At 44.1% G+C, this 21,944-nt stretch overlaps 1 protein-coding gene across 1 annotated transcript in view; it reads right to left on the reverse strand.

Annotated features, from left to right (window-relative positions):
- Positions 1-21,944, reverse strand: part of LOC124800205 (zinc finger protein 541-like) — a 280,290-nt gene that overhangs the window by 18,515 nt on the left and 239,831 nt on the right. Inside the window, exon 3 of the mRNA XM_047262980.1 lies at positions 3,505-3,623. Within this exon, the coding sequence (XP_047118936.1) occupies positions 3,505-3,623 (119 nt within the window). The remainder of the gene's footprint in view (positions 1-3,504; positions 3,624-21,944) is intronic.

The following is a 21,944-nucleotide window of genomic DNA, read 5'->3' on the forward strand; positions in this document are numbered from 1 at the left end:
TTGAACGTTGGTAACAAGACAGTATCCTGCCTTTTAGTATCTTAATTCTCATGCCAGATGACGACGCCATAAGGAAGGATGACAGTGGTTTTCTGATATTTCACTGTAAAAATACAGCAGCAGTGAAATATCATTATCCACGGCCACGGAGCTCAACAGCCCAAATAAAATGGACAAATTGTTAGTGACAGTGGTTACTGTGTATACAGAAGGAGGCAAAGAGTTATCGTTCCCGCAAAGTGATGGGGAAATGGACTGAATGGCAGCAGAATGAGCTATCCTCCGTGATATACTAAGCGGTATCTTGTAGCATATTTGTGGATATGGGGAATTAATGACAGTCTTACGTTCTGACAGCAAATCAGTGTGGTCTCAGTTATAATATACATTCCTGTCCATCCTTTCTGTGACTTTTATTCTCATTTACTACTACTTTGTAATAAATAATCTCAGTTACTTTGAAGCTAACTATTGGAGCCGTTTTGATATTCCATTGTGGCTTACATATTCTTTCATAGAATCAAGATCACATATTCTATCGTAGTATCAAGCGTATTGTACACAGATAACTTCTTCAATGCGTTGAAACTGTGATCTCTGTGAGAAAGCTGTTAAGTCTCTGGCAAGGTACCAGGGCCGTGTCCTATCAGGGCGACCGGACGACAAAAATTAAAATTAAGACTTTTTGTGTAAATAGCTTGGTGCGGGGCCCATTGAAATCGTGAGAGACGTGGACATAATTATGTTGTTCGGGCTTGTTCGGCTGAATATTGCAGTGGACAGCCGACATGAATTAAGCCAACAGTCACTCTCAAATCTGGCGCTCGCTCGCGTCAAATTGCCGTTCAATGCGTGGCACTTCACTTTGGACAAGCACTAAGACGCTTAAAATAATGTAGGACGATTTTGGTCGTTTGAAATGACTTAGATTTCGAGGCAAACCGATCTCCTCCATCTGCCATTTCAATAAAATCTCAAAGATCGTTTTCCTAGCATCAAGGTTACTCTACGAATGTACTTGTCACTTATGACCACAAACAAAAGTGGGAAAATGTCGTTTTCACTATTCGGCAAGATCAAAATCAGGCTTCGAACATACATGTTACAAGATAGGCTCAATTACTGGATTTCAGATCCACCTGCTACGCAAATAGCTGTCTTTTATAAAAATCGAAATATGTTTCATCACTTTTGTGCCATCGTCATCGAGTACATTCATTTAGTTCTGTGAAATGCTAGAATGTTTTAATCAACTGTTATTCTAATGAATAGGCATAAAAACAGTTTTTGTTTGTTGTTGTTATTACCTTAACATTAACATAGTTGGGTTATGTAGGACCCTCTGTAAATTACTGTACACTGGAAGCTTGTCATGTACAGTTAAATGATCTAACTCTGAGTTTGGCTGGCGAGTAAACAATTCAGCTATCTGTCAGATTCAATGTTCTGGCTTCGCTCGCTACTGGAGGTACTATTTCTAAGACAACTACGTTATGAAGATATTAAAGTATACACGGTGTGACAATAAAGTAATGAGACTGATTTTCTTTGCTACATGTGGCAACCCTGCAGGCTTGCCTAGACACAATATCTTTGACCTTGGTCTATAAGCTGCTTCTAGTCCAAGCGGCACATCGGTGCAACTGCTCAGTCGTGAGTTGTGCTGTAATAAGTTAACACGTGTTTGTGTCTCTCGTCACAGAAATGGAACCGCATAATGTTGAGCAACAGTATGCCATTTCTTTCTGCGTTAAATTGTGTGAAAACGCGACGACAATTTACGGTAAGCTTCAGAAGCCTTTTGGAGAGGAGATTATGTCAAGAGCTCAAGTTTATCGTTCGTATAAAATGTTTATGAAGGCAGAACGAATGTTGAAGATGAAGACCGCAGTGGACGACCATCGACGTCACAGACAGATGTCAGCTCGGCCAGGGTGCGTGAACTCGTATGATGTGATCGAAGATTATCAGTGAAAATGATTGCAGAAGAAATGAACATCAACTGAGAAACGGTTCGTCTAATAATAACTGAAGATCTTGGTATGACAAAGATTTGTGCAAAAATAGTCCCCAAAAATCTCACACCACAACAGCGAGAAACACGGAAAAATGTGACATCCGATCTGTTAGAGCAAACGGATCAATCCAGAATTGTTGAGCCATGTTGTCACTGGTGATGAAAGTTGGTTTTTTCAGCACGATCCAGAGACAAAACGCCACAGTTCGCAATGGTGCTCAAAGAGATCGCCCAGACCAAAAAAAGCTCACATGTCAAAGTCAAAAGTGAAATGCATGCTTGTGTGCTTCTTTGATTACAAGGGAATTGTTCATAAAGAGTGGGTGCCTCCTGGACAAACAGTTAACCAATATTACTACAAAGTAATTTTAGAAAGACTTCATAAAATATTTCTTCGTGTCCGTGCCAACATTGCTGATAATTGGATTTTACATCACGATAATGCGCCATCCCATACTGCTCTGTCAGTACAGCAATTTTTAACCTCAAAACAAATTTCAGTACTATCACAGCCATCTTATGCACCAGATATCGCTCCGTGCAACTTTTTTCTATTTCCAAGAGTCAAAATGGCGGTCAAGGGACACTATTTTCAAACAACACAAGATGTCCAAAAACATGTGACGAGGGTCTTGGAGGATATTACAGAAGATGAGTTCCAAAAATGTTACCGTCAATGGCAGAAGCGCTGGAAAAAGTGTGAGCAATCAGAAGGGAACTACTTTGAAGGAGAAAACACTAAACTTGACTAAAACGTTAAGCAACATTTTTCTTCACATCAGTCTCATTACTTTATTGTCGCACGTCGTAGCTTTATTAGTATGAAGCATAGGTGCAAACCAATTAGCCAATGAGATTATTTAAAAGTTTCATTTTAAGACTGATAAAAGTACATTATTTAAATTAAATATGGGAAAAATTTGATTGGTTGATACATTCCTTTTGCTGTCTTGCATTTGCCTAACAAACATTGCTTAATATTACATTACGACATTCAAAAACTTGAAATACTGATTTTTCAGTGTTCATGAGTCACATCTCTTCGACCTTTTTTTCTATGATTCTGACTGTAGCAATTTTAACGAATCGAACAAAATGCCTTTATGATTGATTCTTTTAATTTTTTAATCTCACAAATTCATAAATTGTATAGCAAACTTCATACATTTTAATTATAATCTGTAAAAGGTGCATTATGAAATTGTAATCAGAAACTTGCTCTCAGATACTACTTTTGCAGCTGAACTTTCACAAAATTTCGCCTGGTAGGATCCTCACCACAGGAACAGCGTAGGGTTCTACAAATGCTAAGTATAGCCCTGGAAGCTAATACTGGTACAGGCAGAAGATTAAATATCACCCTAAGGCTGCGCGCGGGGCGCGTTCTCAGGGCATCGGCACGCGAGCCGCGCGCAGCGCTGGTTGCCGGGTACCAGGGGCTAGTGGCGTAGGGACAGCATGGGTGTGGCGCGGCGCTGCCGACTCACAGGTGGTCCTGGCGCTTGAACGCCTTCCCGCACATGCCGCAGACGTACTTCCGCTCGTCGCTGTGCGTCAGCTTGTGCTTGGCCAGCGCCGACGCGTTGCCAAACACCTTCCCGCACACCTGCAACACAGAAGTGGGGGGTGCCCCAGGGATTAATGTTGGGGCCACTCCTGTTCCTTATTTATATAAATGATATGCCCTCTAGTATTACAGGTAACTCTAAAATATTTCTATTTGCTGATGACACTAGCTTGGTAGTAAAGGGTGTTGTGTGCAACATTGGCTCCGTTTCAAATAGTGCAGTACGTGACCTCAGTTCATGGCTTGAGGAAATAAACTAACGCCAAATCACAGTAAGACTCAGTTTTTACAGTTTCTAACACACAATTCAACAAAACCTGACGTTTTAATTCCACAGAATGGGCATATGATTAGTGAAGCTGAACAGTTCAAATTTCTAGGTGTTCAGATAGACAGTGAGCTGTCGTGGAAAGCCCAAGTTCAGAATCTTGTTCATAGACTTAATCCTGCAATTTTTACTATTCCAACGGTATCAGGAGTGAGTGATCGTTCGACACGAAAATTAGTTTACTTTGCTTATTTTCATTCGCTATTGTCGTATGGTATTATATTTTGGGTAACTCTTCTCATTCTAAAAGCATATTTTTGGCTCAGAAACGGGCGGTTCGGGCAATAAGCTTGTCGACCTCTGTTCTCGAGTCTGGGTATTTTGACAATGGCCTCTCAGTACTTATATGCCTTATTGTCGTTTCTTGTTACCAATATTAATTTATTCCCAAGAATAAGCAGCTTTCACTCAGTTAATACTCGGCATAAATCAAGCCTTCATTTGGATCGGACTTCCTTAATTCTTGTGCAAAAACGTGTGCAGTATACTGCTGCATCCTTTTTCAATAAGCTGCCACTCGAATTCAAAAATCTTAGCAGTAATCCACGAGCTTTCCAATCGAAAGAGTTTCCTATTGGGTCACTCCTTCTATTCTGTCGAGGCGTTCCTTGCAAAATTAAGCTGATTTTTACTGTATTGCTGATAGCGTTTACTTGAACTTATGGACTGAATTTAAGGTTCATGAACATTTATTTTTATCTGTTATTACATTTATGTAGTAATTCATGTACTGACACGTTCCATGACCTTGGAGATTTGCTCCTCAATTTGGTCCTACGGAACTTGACGAGTAAATAAAAGTAAAATAAAAAAGGGCGTGGGCGTCACACGCTGATAACACGAATCAACACGACACTACAGTTACCTAATGCCTTACTCTGTTCGTCAGCAGTTGCGAGACAACGTTGAAATGGTTTGTGTCCTTCTCCTTCTTGTTCTAGGGCGTCTTGTCACGGTTCGCGGGGCTCCCCCCGTCGGATGTTCGAGTCCTCTCTCAGGCATGAGTGTGTGTGTTTCGTCCTTAGCGTAAGTTAGTTTAATTAGTGTGTAAGCCTAGGGACCGATGAACTCAGTAGTTTGGTCCTACAAAACCTTACCACAAATTAAAATTAAATTACTTCTCCTTCTCTTCACTTTTTTTCCTCCTACTCCTCCTAGATCTAGAAATCATCACTCGTGCTTAAATTAGCTTGCCCTTTTCTTGCACGATATCCTGTAAATCGTTGATGACGCGCAACAGACAAACTCCATCGCAACAGACAGATTCCATATTCATATAAAAAAGTGTCCATAAATTATCTGTACAACTTAAGACCTTAATAACTTTGAAACCATACTAGATATTAACAAATGGTTTTCAACCAGCAAGTGATAACTCTAAGTTTTTACAACTTCCAGGTGAAGCAATTTTGACACAAAATTCAACTTGAAAGCCTGATACAATATGGACTACACAGGTCAAATCTGAGTGTGCGATCTTCTTCATGCACACGACGTCCGATACTGAAGTGCCAGGAAACTGTCGAACACGGTATGAAAGGCAGCTGCCGTCTCGACCACCTATTCGGGCTTGGCATATGTCATTTATGGAAAACAGGTAGCGTTTTCTATAAAAAGGTTGCGGTTCGCCCATCTGTCTCAGACGCCGACGTGGACAAGGTATGGCAGGCGTTTTCAAGGAGTCCGACCAAATCGGTGCGCATGGCGGCTAGAGAGCTCGAAATGAGACGATCAACAATGGACACTGTCTGGCATAAAGGGTTATGGCTATATCCTTACAAGGTGCAGCTGCTTTAGACATTAAAGCGTACAGACAAACCTCAGTGGGCACAGTTTGTAGTGGATTTGCTAAGCAATATTGACGCAAACAACAACTTTTTGGAAAAGTTTGTTTCTTCGATGAGGCAACATTTCATGTATCACGCAAACTGGACTGTCATAACGTTCGATTTGGGGCTTACAGCATCCTCATGTTACACTTGAAATTGAAAGAGACAGTCCCAAGATCAATGTTTGTGGGGACTGATGCATAATTGCTTCACTGATCCATTCTTTTCATTGGGTCTCCCGTCAGCGGTGGTGTGTATCTGGATATATTACAACAGTCTGCTGTGCCACAATTGGAACATCTGCAACCTGATGTCATATTCCAGCAGGACGGGGTATCACCCTGCTGGTCCCCAAACGGCCGACAGTTTCTAGATAGGTGGACTGGGCGAGATGGTCCAATTCGATGTCTGCCGCGGTACCCTGACCTCACAACATTAGACTTCTTCCTCTGGAGTTTTGTGAAAGATCTGGTGTATTGAACGAAGGTTAGATACCTACAGGATTTGATGGCAGGCATTCATAATCCATTTGAACATGTCTTCTTGGAGATCTTGAATCGTACGTGGAGAGACTAGACAATCCGTGCCCCTTACGGAGTACACATTGACGTGTATGAATGAAGAAACAAAATTTTATGAGTTATTTTATCATATGTTGAAAACCATTTGTTAATGTCTTGTATAGTTTTAAAGGTATTACATTCTTAAGTTGTAAAGATAATTTATGGACACCCTGTATTTCCGAAAAGCGTTCTACACAGTGCCCCAACGCAGGCTATTAACGAATGTCAGAACATACGGAGCGGGTTCCCAGGTATGTGAGGGGCTCCAACAATTTCTAAGCAATAGAACCAATTACTGTATCCCGGATGACGCATTACCAGTATTGTCCCACTGAGATGTGACAAGACTTCTCTTTTTCTCTACATACACACGTGATCTGACGGATAGGACGATCAGCAGTCTGCGACTGCTCGCGTTGACGGTGTAGTGTAAAGGAAGGTGACGTCGTTGACAGACTGTAGGAGGATAAAAGATGACTTGGACTAATTTCTATTTGGTGTGATGTTCTAAACGTGGAAAGAAAGTAATGTAAGTCAATGCAGATAAGCACGAAAATCGATCCCGTATTGTTAGAACACAATGTCAGCATTGCGCTGCTTGATTCCATCTCAGCGATTAAATATGTAGCCGCAACATTCCAAAGCGACATGAAATGTAACTACCACGTATAGTAGGTTGTAGGCAAGGCGAATGGTGGACATCGGTTCTGCGGGAGAAATCCTGGAAAATGTAGCTCATCTGACAAGGAGAACGCCGATGAACACTAGTACGACACACACTCTTAAATGGTTTTCGAATGTTTGAGATCCCCACCTGGTCTGACTACGGGAAGACATAGAAATAACCCAGAGGCTTGATGCTAGATTTGTTACCGGCACTTTGTCAATACGCGAGTATTACAGAAATGCTCCTTGAAGTCAAATGGGAATCTCTGGTGGGAAGAAGAATTCTTTTCGCTAAACACTATTCAGAAATATTAGAGAAGCTCCATTTGCGACGGACTGCAGGGTAATTCTGCTGCCACCAACGCACAACGAAGATGAAAGAAAACTGGGATCGTACAAAAGCATACAGATAGTAGTTTTCCCCCCACTCCATTTGAAAGTGGAACAGGAAACGCAACGTCACGTCACGTCGTACCATCCGGAGTGTGCTGTGCTTGCGGAGAATGTATGTTGATTAGATGCAGATGTAGATCCTGCCTCAATGGCCCATTGTTTCATGTGGATGAAGTCCTTATCCAGAGCATCAGGGCGCTCATCTGATTACAATATGTGTTTGTCTATATCTTGACCATGTAGAAAGTAAGGCCGCGCGGGGTAGCCTCGCGGTCTCACGCGCCTTTTCACGGTCAGCGCGGCTGCCCCCGTCGGAGGTTCGAGTCCTCCTTCAGGCATGGGTGTGTGTGTCGTCCTTAGCATACGTACGTATTAAGTTCGATTAAATAGTGTGTATCCTTAGGGACCGATGTCCTGAGAAGTTTGGTGCCATAAGACCGTACCACAAATTTCCAAATAAAAAACAAGTATTTACATGTAATACTTAAGTGATACGAAATGAGACGATCACGTAACATCTATATCACGGAAGGAGGAGGGAAGCCTAGATTTGTTGGAAGGATTCCGGGGAAATACAATGTATGCGTAAAAGAAATCATGTGGAAGACCCTAGTGCAAACACTTCTACAGTAGTTTTAAGTGTTTCGGAGTCCTTTCCAAGTAGGCATGACAACAAGCATCTAACGAATGCTGCTAGGATCGTAAGAGATTACTGTGGCTGAAACGAAACTGTGACGGAAAAGCACGGGTGCCTTAAATGGCAAGCGTTGGAAGTAAGACGACGTAGTTCTTGCGCAGCCCTGTTGCGTAAATGTAGATTTGTTGTATCCGTACATCCTCAGCGACAGTGCTTTTCACGGAAACGACGGAGATCACACGATGACTAGATCACAGCTCCCTGGATGGATACATTAGTTTGTATTTGAGTTGGTGAGAAGACACAGTTCTGAAACACGTCTCTACGAATTGTGAATTATGCAAGTTCAGAAAAGAATATTAACTAGTGTTGTAAAACTATCGTGAGCTACCATAGGTGAGGGCAGACTGCGGTAGTTTTTCATTTCAGGTCGTACCCGCATTACCTGTACGTTAGGTGTGTCGAACACCTATCTGGTGTTACCCCGTAAGGTTCGCTTTCTTTACATATGTGCTCAGTGTCTTACTAGATTCATCCAAAAACCGGAAGCGGTGAACCGATTACAAGCTGAGGGCATATGAAGTGCAAGGTAACCTACGGAACATTTTTGGTCTACATAGTTGTCCTCCGGCCTGTTACTTAAAATTTTTTAGGAAAACTGAGATTTTCAAACATTGCTTCAATACTACGTCGAGCTGATATAAAACATGATTCTGTTATTCATAGCCGACCGCTGTGGCCGAGCGGTTCTAGGCGCTTCAGTCCGGAACCGCGCTGCTACTACGGTCGCAGGTTCGAATCCTGCCTCGGGCATGGATGTGTGTGATGCCCTTAGGTTAGTTAGGCTTAAGTAGTTCTAAATCTAGGGGACTGATGACCTCAGATGTTAAGTCCCATAGTTCTTAGAGCCATTTGACCCATTCTTGTTGTTCATAAAGAACCTTCGCATTTACCAATAACAGGAAACTCTTGCCTTTGATCACAATGAAAAACGTACTGTTAAGTACGAAAGAACAACAATAACTATGAATATTTTTTATGTTTTTGCATGTACACTTTGCTCGAATCAAAAGTAATTGCTAGGTTACATAAAAGCGCAGAAGTTAAGCTATCAGCTAATTTTTATTGCTTATAAACTACAATTTATATTCTGTAGTGATATAAAATACACAATGGACTAACAGTAAATAGTGCACGGATCTAATTACGTACCAAACAAACAACTAAAGAAACAAAAAACAAAGAACAAAAAAAAGTCGTCACTCCCATTCTCTCTCTCCACATCCATTTTTGTTTCTTTCCCTAGTAATACTATCGATACTCCTGCCATTCACAACGCCATTTATGAAGTGTGGTAAAAGTAGTGAGTCGCAGACTTGGTAGGACGCATCTCTCATATTAATGAATGAGAAATTTTATCAAATTGAAGCTATCCTCGTGGCTGTCGCAGTCGTAATAATATGCAGGTAATTACCAAAGCGGGTGTAGAAGTAAGGTCACGTAACGCGGATTGTTCTGCGTACTACACGAACGCGATAGCTGGGCGAACCGGGCCGTTCTCCTGAACAGAGCAAGGTGGATGGAATTCCGACGTACGGGAAACAGCAGTCAGGAGCAGCTGCGCGTCGTGTGACGGGTTCGCACGCATTCCGCGAGCAACGCGACACAGGAGCTTCCCCACAATGGTCCCCGGGGTCGGCGCTGCCGGCGCGGCGCGGAACGCAATTAAAATAATTCGTTAAAACAGTAGGTGGCGCGCAGCGGCCCCGACGCGGCGGTCGGAATCCGTTAATTGCGAGACATTAGCGCACGGCGCACCTCGCCGTTTTGTGCTCCGCTCCTCGTTAGGGAGCCGAGCCGTCTCGTCGGGCAGCCCGTGTCTGGCCGGGAACTACCTGGCACTGGCGCCACAGCACTGGCGCCAAAGCGCATCTCACCTGCAGCGAATTCCGCTCTCGAAATACCACTAACATTTTGCAAACACTGAAGAGATGCTTTTATGGCGGTACTCCACCTCAAAATCAGTTCTCCGGAATACACACTAAAGCGCCAAAGAAACTAATATTGCCATGAGTATTCAAATACAGATATACACTCCTGGAAATGGAAAAAAGAACACATTGACACCGGTGTGTCAGACCCACCATACTTGCTCCGGACACTGCGAGAGGGCTGTACAAGCAATGATCACACGCACGGCACAGCGGACACACCAGGAACCGCGGTGTTGGCCGTCGAATGGCGCTAGCTGCGCAGCATTTGTGCACCGCCGCCGTCAGTGTCAGCCAGTTTGCAGTGGCATACGGAGCTCCATCGCAGTCTTTAACACTGGTAGCATGCCGCGACAGCGTGGACGTGAACCGTATGTGCAGTTGACGGACTTTGCGCGAGGGCGTATAGTGGGCATGCGGGAGGCCGGGTGGACGTACCGCCGAATTGCTCAACACGTGGGACGTGAGGTCTCCACAGTACATCGATGTTGTCGCCAGTGGTCGGCGGAAGGTGCACGTGCCCGTCGACCTGGGACCGGACCGCAGCGACGCACGGATGCACGCCAAGACCGTAGGATCCTACGCAGTGCCGTAGGGGACCGCACCGCCACTTCCCAGCAAATTAGGGACACTGTTGCTCCTGGGGAATCGGCGAGGACCATTCGCAACCGTCTCCATGAAGCTGGGCTACGGTCCCGCACACCGTTAGGCCGTCTTCCGCTCACGCCCCAACATCGTGCAGCCCGCCTCCAGTAGTGTCGCGACAGGCGTGAATGGAGGGACGAATGGAGACGTGTCGTCTTCAGCGATGAGAGTCGCTTCTGCCTTGGTGCCAATGATGGTCGTATGCGTGTTTGGCGCCGTGCAGGTGAGCGCCACAATCAGGACTGCATACGACCGAGGCACACAGGGCCAACACCTGGCATCATGGTGTGGGGAGCGATCTCCTACACAGGCCGTACACCACTGGTGATCGTCGAGGGGACACTGAATAGTGCACGGTACATCCAAACTGTCATCGAACCCATCGTTCTACCATTCCTAGACCGGCAAGGGAACTTGCTGTTCCAACAGGACAATGCACGTCCGCATGTATCCCGTGCCACCCAACGTGCTCTAGAAGGTGTAAGTCAACTACCCTGGCCAGCAAGATCTCCGGATCTGTCCCCCATTGAGCATGTTTGGGACTGGATGAAGCGTCGTCTCACGCGGTCTGCACGTCCAGCACGAACGCTGGTCCAACTGAGGCGCCAGGTGGAAATGGCATGGCAAGCCGTTCCACAGGACTACATCGCTGCGGTCGGCAACGCCCAAATAAGACAAATATCTGGCGCAGTTGTTAGACCGGTTACTGCTGCTACATTGGCAGGTTCTCAAGATCTAAGTGAGTTTGATCGTGGTGGTATAGTCGGCGCACCAGCGATGGGTCGCAACATCTCCGAGGTAGTGATGAAGAGGGAATTTTCCCGTGAGACCATTTCACGAGTACACCGTGAATACCAGGAATCTAGTAAAACATCAAATCTCCGACATCGCTGGAACTGGAGAAAGATCCTGCAAGAACGAGCTCAACGACGACTGAAGAGAATCACTCAACGTGACAGAAGGGCAACCCTTCCGCCAGTTGCTTCAGATTTCAATACTCGGTCATCAACAAGTCTCAGTGTGCTAACCATTCCACGAAACATCATCGATATGGGCTTTCGGAGCCCGAAGACCCACTCGTGTACCCTTGATGACTGCACGACTCAAAGCTTTACGACGCGCCTGGGCCCGTCAACACCGACATTGGACTGCTGATGACTGGAAATATGTTGCCTGGTCGCACGAGTCTCGTTTCAAATTCCATCGAGCGGATGGACATGTACAGGTATGGAGACAACCCCGCGAATCCATGGACCCTGCATATCAGCAGGGGACTGTTCAAGCTGGTGGAGGCTCTGTGATGGTGTGGGGCGTGTTCAGATGGAATGATAAGGAACTCCTGATACGTCTAGATAAAACTCTGACAGATGACACGTACGTAAGCATCCTGTCTGATCACCTCCATTCATTCATGTCCACTGTGCATTCCGACGGACTTGGGCAATTCCAGCAGGACAATGCGGCTGTGGTTATTATTGCCAGTCTGCATCGTTCAAAAATGGTTCAAAAGGCTCTGAGCACTATGGGACTTAACATCTATGGTCATCAGTCCCCTAGAACTTAGAACTACTTAAACCTAACTAACCGAAGGACATCACTCACATCCATGCCCGAGGCAGGATTCGAACCTGCGATCGCAGCGGTCGCGCGGTTCCAGACATTAGCGCCTAGAACCGCTCGGCCACTCCGGCCGTCAGTCTGCATCGTCCGTGTACCAAATTCCGCCCTTGAAACACCAGTAACAAATCATAAATGCTGGACGCCTCTACTCCTCCTCATTACCACAAGTTCAAAATATAAGAACGCTGTTTTCTTGTATATGATGACCCCAGAATTTATCTTACTTGTATCGTATTCTATATTTCAAGTAACAGTAATAGTTTATAAACAACGAAATGGATGCATATGAAGTTCCCCAATCTCTGCTCAGTATCACAACTTAAGCAACTAAAGAATGCTGCTCCCGTGTCTGTATTTATCAGCACTGCTGTAAAGGCAGGGAACAACGACTCCGTCGGTGTATAGCTGCCGAAGGGAACTACTTCACTTTGAAGGGGAAGACATTGTGGTTTAAAAAAACTATGGTACATAAAAAAATCAGTCTCATTACTTGTCCTACACACCTCATAAGCTGTCGAGTGTGAAGGGCTAGTGGTAAAGAGTGTGTGTGGAAACTGAAAGGTTGCGGTATCGAATCCAGGTCGACCTTCGGAATCTTTCAGTCTGTCTTTAAGCAAGATTTGGACTCCACGTTAACCTGTAGGTCCCCTTTCTCCGGTTGGGCAAATGGGGTAGGTTAGGGAGACGCCAAGCTGCAGAAATAGTGTCCAATTGAAAGACTTGGGCTAGGCCGTTACAATAATAATAATTATTATTATTATTACGTAATATGTTCATTGGTTTTATACATAACTGAGAGGAATTTTTTTACGTGTTACAATAGCTACATTCTGTATATGTGTTCGTAAGAAATTTGTCTATATCACTATACAAAATGATCAAAGTATGAATAAATTTTATTATTGTGATGATTATTATGTTTATATTTATGATGCTCCAGTCTTTCATCATCACAACCTCAAAACTTCAAACACTGTTCTCTCATATGCAGGGCCTATGTATGTGAGGTCATCAACAACATCCACCTGTATTGCATTTGCAATAGAACTACCAGTAACAGTTTATACATGGTGTACGTTACGCATATAAACTGCTTCTGCCACCTTCCCACCATCTTTTCTTCAATACCACAACTTGGGAATGTCAGAAGCTGTTCTGCATGTAGTTATTTGAAGCTGTGATGTTAGTGCCACCGTGCATCTTTTCTGTGCCGTATTTCCCATAGTACATACCAGAAACAAACAATTACGATGTCGATGACGGAAGTTATGTGCTGTGCGCGGTTTTGCTAACGCAATTCTGGCGAATTTCACACTGTAACGTCTCGTGACTTTTTATCAGCTTCCCCAGTAATTCATACTGGAAGCGACTTAGATGAGATGATGCTCTCATTACTTCCCGTCCCAAAATAATTCGTTCTCCAGTTTTCCCTCAGCTTTCCCGTTTTGAACCAAATCTGTGGGAAAACGCACACATCGCAGCAGTCAAAAGTATGTGTGAATACCTAATATTCATTTGCACTTATAAGGTGAAAGAAGACACTCAGTCTTAGGACATCATGTTTCTGTTGAGCTCTGTTTGTGGTTATCTATGAATTATTCTAATACCTTATTTTGTGAATGTTGACAGTGAAAGATAGAACATAACAAGGAAATTGGAAATTTGTGATAACGACTATGGGACCAAACTGCTGAGGTCATCGGTCTCTAGGCTTACGCAATATTTAATCTATCTTAAATTAAACGCTGAGGACCACACACACACCCATGCCCAAGGGAGGTTGGTTTGGTTTGGTTGTTTGGGGAAGGAGACCAGACAGTGTGGTCATCGGTCTCATCGGATTAGGGAAGGATGGGGAAGGAAGTCGGCCGTGCCCTTCCAGGGGAACCAACCCGGCATTTGCCTGGAGTGATTTAGGGAAATCACGGAAAACCTAAATCAGGATGGCCGGACGCGGGATTGAACCGTCGTCCTCCCGAATGCCCAAGGGAGGACTCGAAGCTCCGACGGGGGTGCGGTGCGAACCGTGACAAGACTCCTTAGAGCTCACGGCTATGCCGTGCGGCTACACAACAAGGAATGAAATATGAATTGTGTAAAAGATTTTTCCTCCACACGAGGTCACAGAGCTTCAAAGGTCTCAACATTCCGACCAGCCCGTCTAGCCTCGTGCGTTATCACGACGGTTCCGGGATTCGGGGAGTCTCGCTCCTAGGATCAATCCGCCCGACGGATTAACGACGACGATAGGGTTGCCATCCGTTCCGATATATCGGGAGAGTCACTTTTATGGACCTTCTTTTGCCGGTATTCCCATAGGACCCAATTTTATGTCGATTTTGCAAAATACGTTTACTAGCTTGGCTCAAGTGCTGAAGTAACGTTATCTGTTTTTAATAAACATCAAGCATTTGATTCGATAACGCCATCTCAACCTCCAGATCGGTTGGTGACTGAAAACACTGTTATATACCTGACAACTGTTTTCAGGAATATACGTATGTGAAGAGCATTTTAGAAAGTAAGCATGACTCGGAGGAATGAAAGTCTAAACACTCCGTGAAAGAAAGGTGGATTTACTTTCTTAAGGAAACAGTAAATCGTGAACGCAAACGCCAACTGCTAAAGTTATGGGAGTGTTTGTTTTCTATTCCCGAACACAATGCCGCAGTGGAAACAGTATTTTCGCTGGCGTCAGCCCAGTGGACTGATGAAAGAAATCGACTGCTTCCAGGGACCGTGGAGTCAATCTTACACTGCCAGTTTAACTACAAGCTAACTTGCATGCAGTTCTACAAATACGTAAAAGGGAAAAAAAGGGTTGCTGGAAAAAGTGAAATCTTCCGAAAAATATGGTGTACCAACTACTTCTGCTGGTTTCTAAATAAAAGGTAATTGTATTAGGTAAATCTTCTACTTCATTTCTACCCCCCCCCCCTCCCATCAAAGACCTTCCCGACAAGGTCCCAGCTGGTGTGGCGGGTAGTCTGGATGTAGGTTTTAAGCTGTTCCCACGTCCGACTATGTGAAGACCGGGCTGGTACCCACGTAGCGCCTTAGTTACGCGAAATGCAAAGATTTCGAAGAAGTTCTCACACTTTCAAATAGGATAAGAGAAGAGGCAGATGGATGGGGTTCACAAATTCCTTCCCAGGAGGCATCCAGTCATCCTCTTATCACTATATTGCCAATCTCAGATTAACATTATTTTCAGCCGTAATGGCTACGTTTGTGAACCGTGACTGTGTGGGATAATTATTTATTTCAAGTTTCTGCTACCAGAACATTTAGACTGCTACAGGCTTGATGAATATAACAAATCAGTAGCAACTCACATTAAAGACAGGCCACCCTTTGAAAATCGAAGACAACCTCGAAATTTCACACAACATAGGAACAAGTAAAAGATTGGATATTATGGAAGAAATGGAAATTTTCATGCATAACACAAATCATTGAGATAACATTCTTAATGAAAGGACCGTATTCAAAATCTCAAAATTCTTCAACAGTCGTAAGTCAGTTCTAACTCAATAGATTCAAGATATATCAATGTAAATAACTGACTGCAAGTCTGTCAGTACCAAGAATATCGATACAAAACCTCGATAATCGATACAGACTCACATGCTACAGTCCGCCATCTTGTGTTGTGTGTATAACATCGAAGCAGTCTGTGCAGTGAATTACGCTGGCAATCAGTGACAAAATATAATGTGCAATAGTGTAATGTCAACCAACAGCTCCGCCATTACACCAGTGATGCAAGTGAAGCAGCAAGATGACGGAAATCGTAAGTGATCAACTGTCACATAAAATCCTTTCACACTATTTTGGTAACACATAACTGATGCAAATCTATCTGCGTCCTATACAGGCTGTGATATACCGGGTGGTCAAAAAGTCAGTATAAATTTGAAAACTTAATAAACCACGGAATAATGTAGATAGAGAGGTAAAAATTGACACACGGGCTTGGAATGACATGGGGTTTTATTAGAACCGAAGAAAAGAAACAAAGTATTGCTAGACGCGTGAAAGATCTCTTGCGCGCGTCGTTTGGTGATGATCGTGTGTTCAGCCGCCACTTTCGTCATGCTTGGCCTCCCAGGTCCCCAGACCTCAGTCCGTGCGATTATTGGCTTTGGGGTTACCTGAAGTCGCAAGTGTATCGTGATCGACTGACATCTCTAGGGATGCTGAAAGACAACATTCGACACCAATGCCTCACCATAACTCCGGTTCAAATGCCTCTGAGCACTATGCGACTTAACTTCTGAGGTCATCAGTCGCCTAGAACTTAGAACTAATTAAACCTAACTAACCTAAGGACATCACACACATCCATGCCCGAGGCAGGATTCGAACCTGCGACCGTAGCGGTCGCTCGGCTCCAGACTGTAGCGCCCAGAACCGCACGGCCACTCCGGTCGGCCATAACTCCGGATGTGCTTTACAGTGCTGTTCACAACATTATTCCTCGACTACAGATATTGTTGAGGAATAATGGTGGACATATTGAGCATTTCCTGTAAAGAATATCATCTTTGCTTCGTCTTACTTTGTTATGCTAATTATTGCTATTCTGATTAGATGAAGCGCCATCTGTCGGACATTTTTTGAACGTTTGTATTCTTTTGGTTCTAATAAAACCCCATCTCATTCCAAGCATGTGTTTTGATTTTTACCTCTCTATCTACATTATTCCGTGATTTATTCAGTTTTCAAATTTATAGTGACTTTTTGATCACGTGGTACATAGTCAACCACAAGGAAGAAAACCAGCAGAAGACATCACTGATTTCGATTTCTAGCCATACACTTCCCCCCTCCCCCCCCCCCCAAATGCCACAACAACAGCTACAGTAAAAAAACAATGGACAAAGAGTTCTAGATTAATCTAGTTTAAGACTTTATTTTTAAGTAACATCTCTGTGTATATATATATATATATGTACGACTGAAGATGGAGAGGACATGTTCGAAACGCTTTGCATTATGTAAGATTAAGCATAAAATAAAAAGTGACTGGTAGCAGAAACTTGAAATAAATAATCAGATTAACATGCTGACCCCGTGAAGACCCGGGTTATGGCCAGGAAAAAGGAGAGGAGTCGGTCACTACACTTCTACATTTCAAATGTTAAGACAATGGTTTATTCTCGGTTTCAGATCACTCTGTACGTCAATAAGTGCTGCATTGTTCGTAGTTCCCTAACTGAGGTGTGTCACCGCTGTTTCAGTTGCCGAGTTCGTCTTCCGCGTGACATCTTGTCCCGCGGTTCCTGCTCTAATTTAATACAGGAATCAAGAAGATTCAATTACGCAGCGCCCGAGGGAGGTATTGTTGTAGCCATAGCAACGGCGGTGGGGGAGCCGCGACGCGAGCGAGGGGTTCGTCGACCGGACAAGGGCGAAGGGTGGCCGGCTTCCGTGTGAGGCGGCAACAATAAAGGAAACGAGCACAAGGGCCGCCACCGGCGCTGCTTGTTATTCCGCTGCGCTCTCGTTAATTTCCCGCGCTGGATAATTAAAAAATTAAAAGTTACCCGCGCAGACAAACAGCCCCCGGCGCGAGGCCAGCACGTGTCCCGTGTAAACAGCCCTAATTAGCCCAGCTTTAGGCGGCTTTGCGATTGTGCCACCGACTGTCGTTACACCACCATCGCTGGTTGTCGTTTGGTTATCAATGCGCCCTCGTAACGTTACAGCTACCTCTGCTCCCCTGATACGAAGAGTGATTCAGCTGCCCCTACCTATTGGTTTTATGCAACCCTCCCCCTCTGCTGGTTGGCAGTGTCAGTTCCAAAAGAGACATTCAATTTCATCCGTACAAATTTGTGGTGAAGCAAATAAAGTTCATGGAGAAAATGCGAACAGATGGTTGCATGAACTGAACCGAGTTATGGAGAAAAGCAGAGATTCAAACTTTTAAGACAACCAAAATCCAAAAAAGCCAACTAGTAAGAGGGGGGGGGGGGGCGGTTTGAGGCGTCATGTCACGGATTGCACGGCCCCTCTCGCTGGAGGTTCGAGTCCTCCCTCGGGCATGGGTGTGTGTGTGTTGTTTTTAGCATAGGTTAGTTTAAGTAGTGTGTCAGTCTACGGACCGATGACCTAAGCTGTTTGGTCCCTTAGGAATTCACACACATTTGAACTTTTGAAGGGGGGGTGGGGGTGGGGAGGCGAGGGGATGCGCAGTAGGTGCTTACTCACTATACTGTCGTGTGACTAGGGCTCCCCGTCGGGGAGACCATTCGCCTGGTGCAAGTCTTTCGATTTGACGCCACTTCGGCGACTTGCGCGTCGATGGGGATGAAATGATGATGATTAGGACAACACAACACCCAGTCCCTGAGGGGAGAAAATCTCCGACCCAACAGGGAATCGAACCCGTACCCTTACGACTGACATTCTGTCGCGCTGACCACTCAGCTGCCGGGGGGTGGACTCTGAATACAGTAACAACTCCAAGATACCTCAGAGCGAGAGTCCGGAATGACATCGACTGGGATGACCACATACAATTTGTAACTGGAAAAGCAATGTCAGATGAGATTCTTTGGAAGAATCGTAAGGAAATGAAAGAAGTGGGAGACTGACGAGGTTGGATTAATAGAAGAGATAAAGGAAGTTTAGCGAATATCGGCACGTATCGTCACAGATTCGTTTATTAGGCGCAAAATCATTACGGAGATGGTCAACACAATCCGGTGGCAGACGGTATAGGAGCGGTTTTGTGCGCTACGGTTTACTTTTGAAATACCGGGAGCGGACAAATAACTCCCACACATGAGTTGCGAAATGACGACAGGAAACTCAGAGAAGTAAGAGCTAATACGGGGTTTATCGATAGCCGGTCTTGCGACATGCTATTCGCGAACGGAACGTGGAAGGTAACAGAAGTATAACGTGCCACACATCAGAAGGAATCTTGCGCCCCAGAGGCATTGATGTTGAGACAAAACCCTTTTCCGGAGGATCGATCAAAAATCACTCACTCGCGTGCTGGTACATGGCCCTTTCACCTTTCACGTCGATGTGCCCCTTTATTTGTCGGCTCTGCAGCGACGGCGTTTCAAAGGAGGGATCTGCTGGATCTTCTTGTATGCCACGTCTAAACACGATTTTTTACGATTTAGGGTCAAAATTATGCAGACTCTAAAGAATACTAAAGTGAGTCACTACAGTGAAAAAACAACACAAAATTGAAACAAATGCAGTATAAATCATATGTATCTTCAGCCGTAACAGAGCGGTGGACAGATCTGTGTTCATATTAGCACCAACTTTGTTTCCTTCTATCTCAACAAACAAAAAACTCTTTCTACTGGGGAGTTACTGTCCAAGGCTGTAATCTACAACTCCTGACGGGTAGGTGGAATGGTATCTTTATTCTCCTCTTCACTTTCATGCTTCTTGCACCTCGGTCACCTTTTGGCACATCATATTCCACAAAAGCACATGAAGAAAAACCGTCGTGTGCAGTAATGAATTCCTCAGAACCAATCCCACAGTTCGCAACGTCTTGCAGAACCGTCCATTCATAAGGTGAGGTGGCACCATCTAACACGTGGACAGGATCTGTTATAGCACTTCTGTGTATGATGTAGCGACACGGAGTTCCATGCTGCAGTGATGGCTTTTATTGCATCAAGCGGATTCCAATTGGGGGCTGCAATATTGTTTTCAGAAGCACGAACTACAGTTCTTACACGTTGCTTGAGATAAAGCTCTCGTAATGAGAGAAGAACAGCCATAATTTGAGCTTAATCAGTGAAGGGTGCTTTCTTATTCCTGAATTTTGAAATCTCATACCAAATTCAGATTTGAAGTAGCACAGTACAGGGCAAAGCTTTCGTGTATTCCTCACTAAATTTCTGAACAGTTCTTGGTTTCTTAAAACTGTCACTAGTCCCGATACCATCATCACACACATTTTGCTGAACCAGAAATTGCTTCATTGTTTATTTCAAAATCTTTCGAACATATATAGCCACGCGCGGAAAAACGGACAAACCCTCAAATGTAAAAGCTTAGAGTACAGTGTTGCCATCTGTTGCTGGGTACGGGAACTATCAAAACTGACATTGGTCTCACCCTTAAGTTGATAGTTTCCGTAGCCAGCAACAGATGGGAACACTTATCTCTAAGCTTTACCATTTGAGGGTTAGCCTGTTTTTTCAGCGCGTATCTTCACATTGCCTCGACACACGCTTAGTATGCACTACAAGAGATTTCTGTGTTAATTTGTTTACGAAAAATGCTATAAATACTTCTTATAATGTCACTCGTACACACACTATTCACTAAACAGAGCTTGACTCCAACATGTCGCCACAACAAGACGAAGACACGTGCGCCGGAAGAGACACCATGTGACTAGCAAGACACCTTCATACCTCGTTATATGTTACGAGAGCGAAGTCATATACCGTATAGGTATTTGGTGTAATCGAAATTCTGTGAGGGCCAGAAAAGGACAAGTATATCAGCTGTTTAAGATAAATGAGAAAAGAAATTTTGTTGGGGGTTGGTGCTCTAAAGAATAATTTTCTCTTATGCCTCCTTTTGAGCGCTTTATACGCTTACATTTATAAATCAAAGAAAAATCGAAAAAATCGTAATTTTTGCCATGTCATTCGTGAAGTCGTAATTATTGGAGTAAATTCGTAATTATTACGACTGATTCGTAATAGACAGCATCTATGAGAAAATATGCCTTGTATGATGTGTTCAATATGGACGAAACTGGACTTTCCTATAAATTTTTCCTAAATCGCAGACTGCTGATAAAAGATGACTTGTGTTACGGTGAAGCATGTAGCAAACAACGTTTAATCTTGGCTCATCGTTAAGTCCGAGAAACCGCGTTGCTTTAGAAACACTTTACCTTGCACCTACTCTCACCATAAGAAAGCTTGGATGACGGCATATCATTACGCAAGTGGCTTCCTCGTTTAACAGTCAAATTGTAGCTCTTCTTACATTGGACGGATGTACTGCTAACTTAACTAACATAAAGGTTCAGTTTTTTTCCGCCAAACCTGATAAGCCGCCTTCAGTAGATGGATAAAGGCATTATTTCTCTCATGACGAGAGCTTATCGCAAGCAACGTGTAAGAGCTGCAGTTCGTGCTGCTGAAAACAATATTGCAGCCCCGAATTGGAATCCGCTTGACGCGATAAAAGCCATCGCAGGACCATGCAACCCCGTGTCGCTACATCATATGCGGAAGTCGTATAATACATCCTGGAGAGACAGCAATGGTGAATATGTCCACGTGTTAGATGGTGCCCCCTCACCTGATGAATGGACACTTCTGCAAGACGTTACGAACCCTGGGATTGGTTCTGAGGAATTCATTAGTGCACACGACGGTTTTTCTGAATGTGATTCTGTGGAATATGATGTGCCAAAAAGTGACCGAGGCGCAAGAAGCGTGAAAGAGGGGAGGAGAATAAAGATACCATGCCACCTACCCGTCAGGAGTTGTAGTTTACAGCCTTGGACAGGTTAGAACGATTTTCTTCGAGACCTCACGTCACTGCTGGGTTTACGCAAGCTACAGTTACAACAGGTGAAATTACAAGATATTGTTGTTACCGTGTACGTCAGTGAACCATACTTGAAATTTTTTCGAACAAAATAGTGAAAATACTTTTACAGTCACTTCATAGTACTGTA

Source organism: Schistocerca piceifrons, chromosome 1 (assembly GCF_021461385.2).
Source record: "Schistocerca piceifrons isolate TAMUIC-IGC-003096 chromosome 1, iqSchPice1.1, whole genome shotgun sequence".
NCBI classification, from domain to species: domain Eukaryota; kingdom Metazoa; phylum Arthropoda; class Insecta; order Orthoptera; family Acrididae; genus Schistocerca; species Schistocerca piceifrons.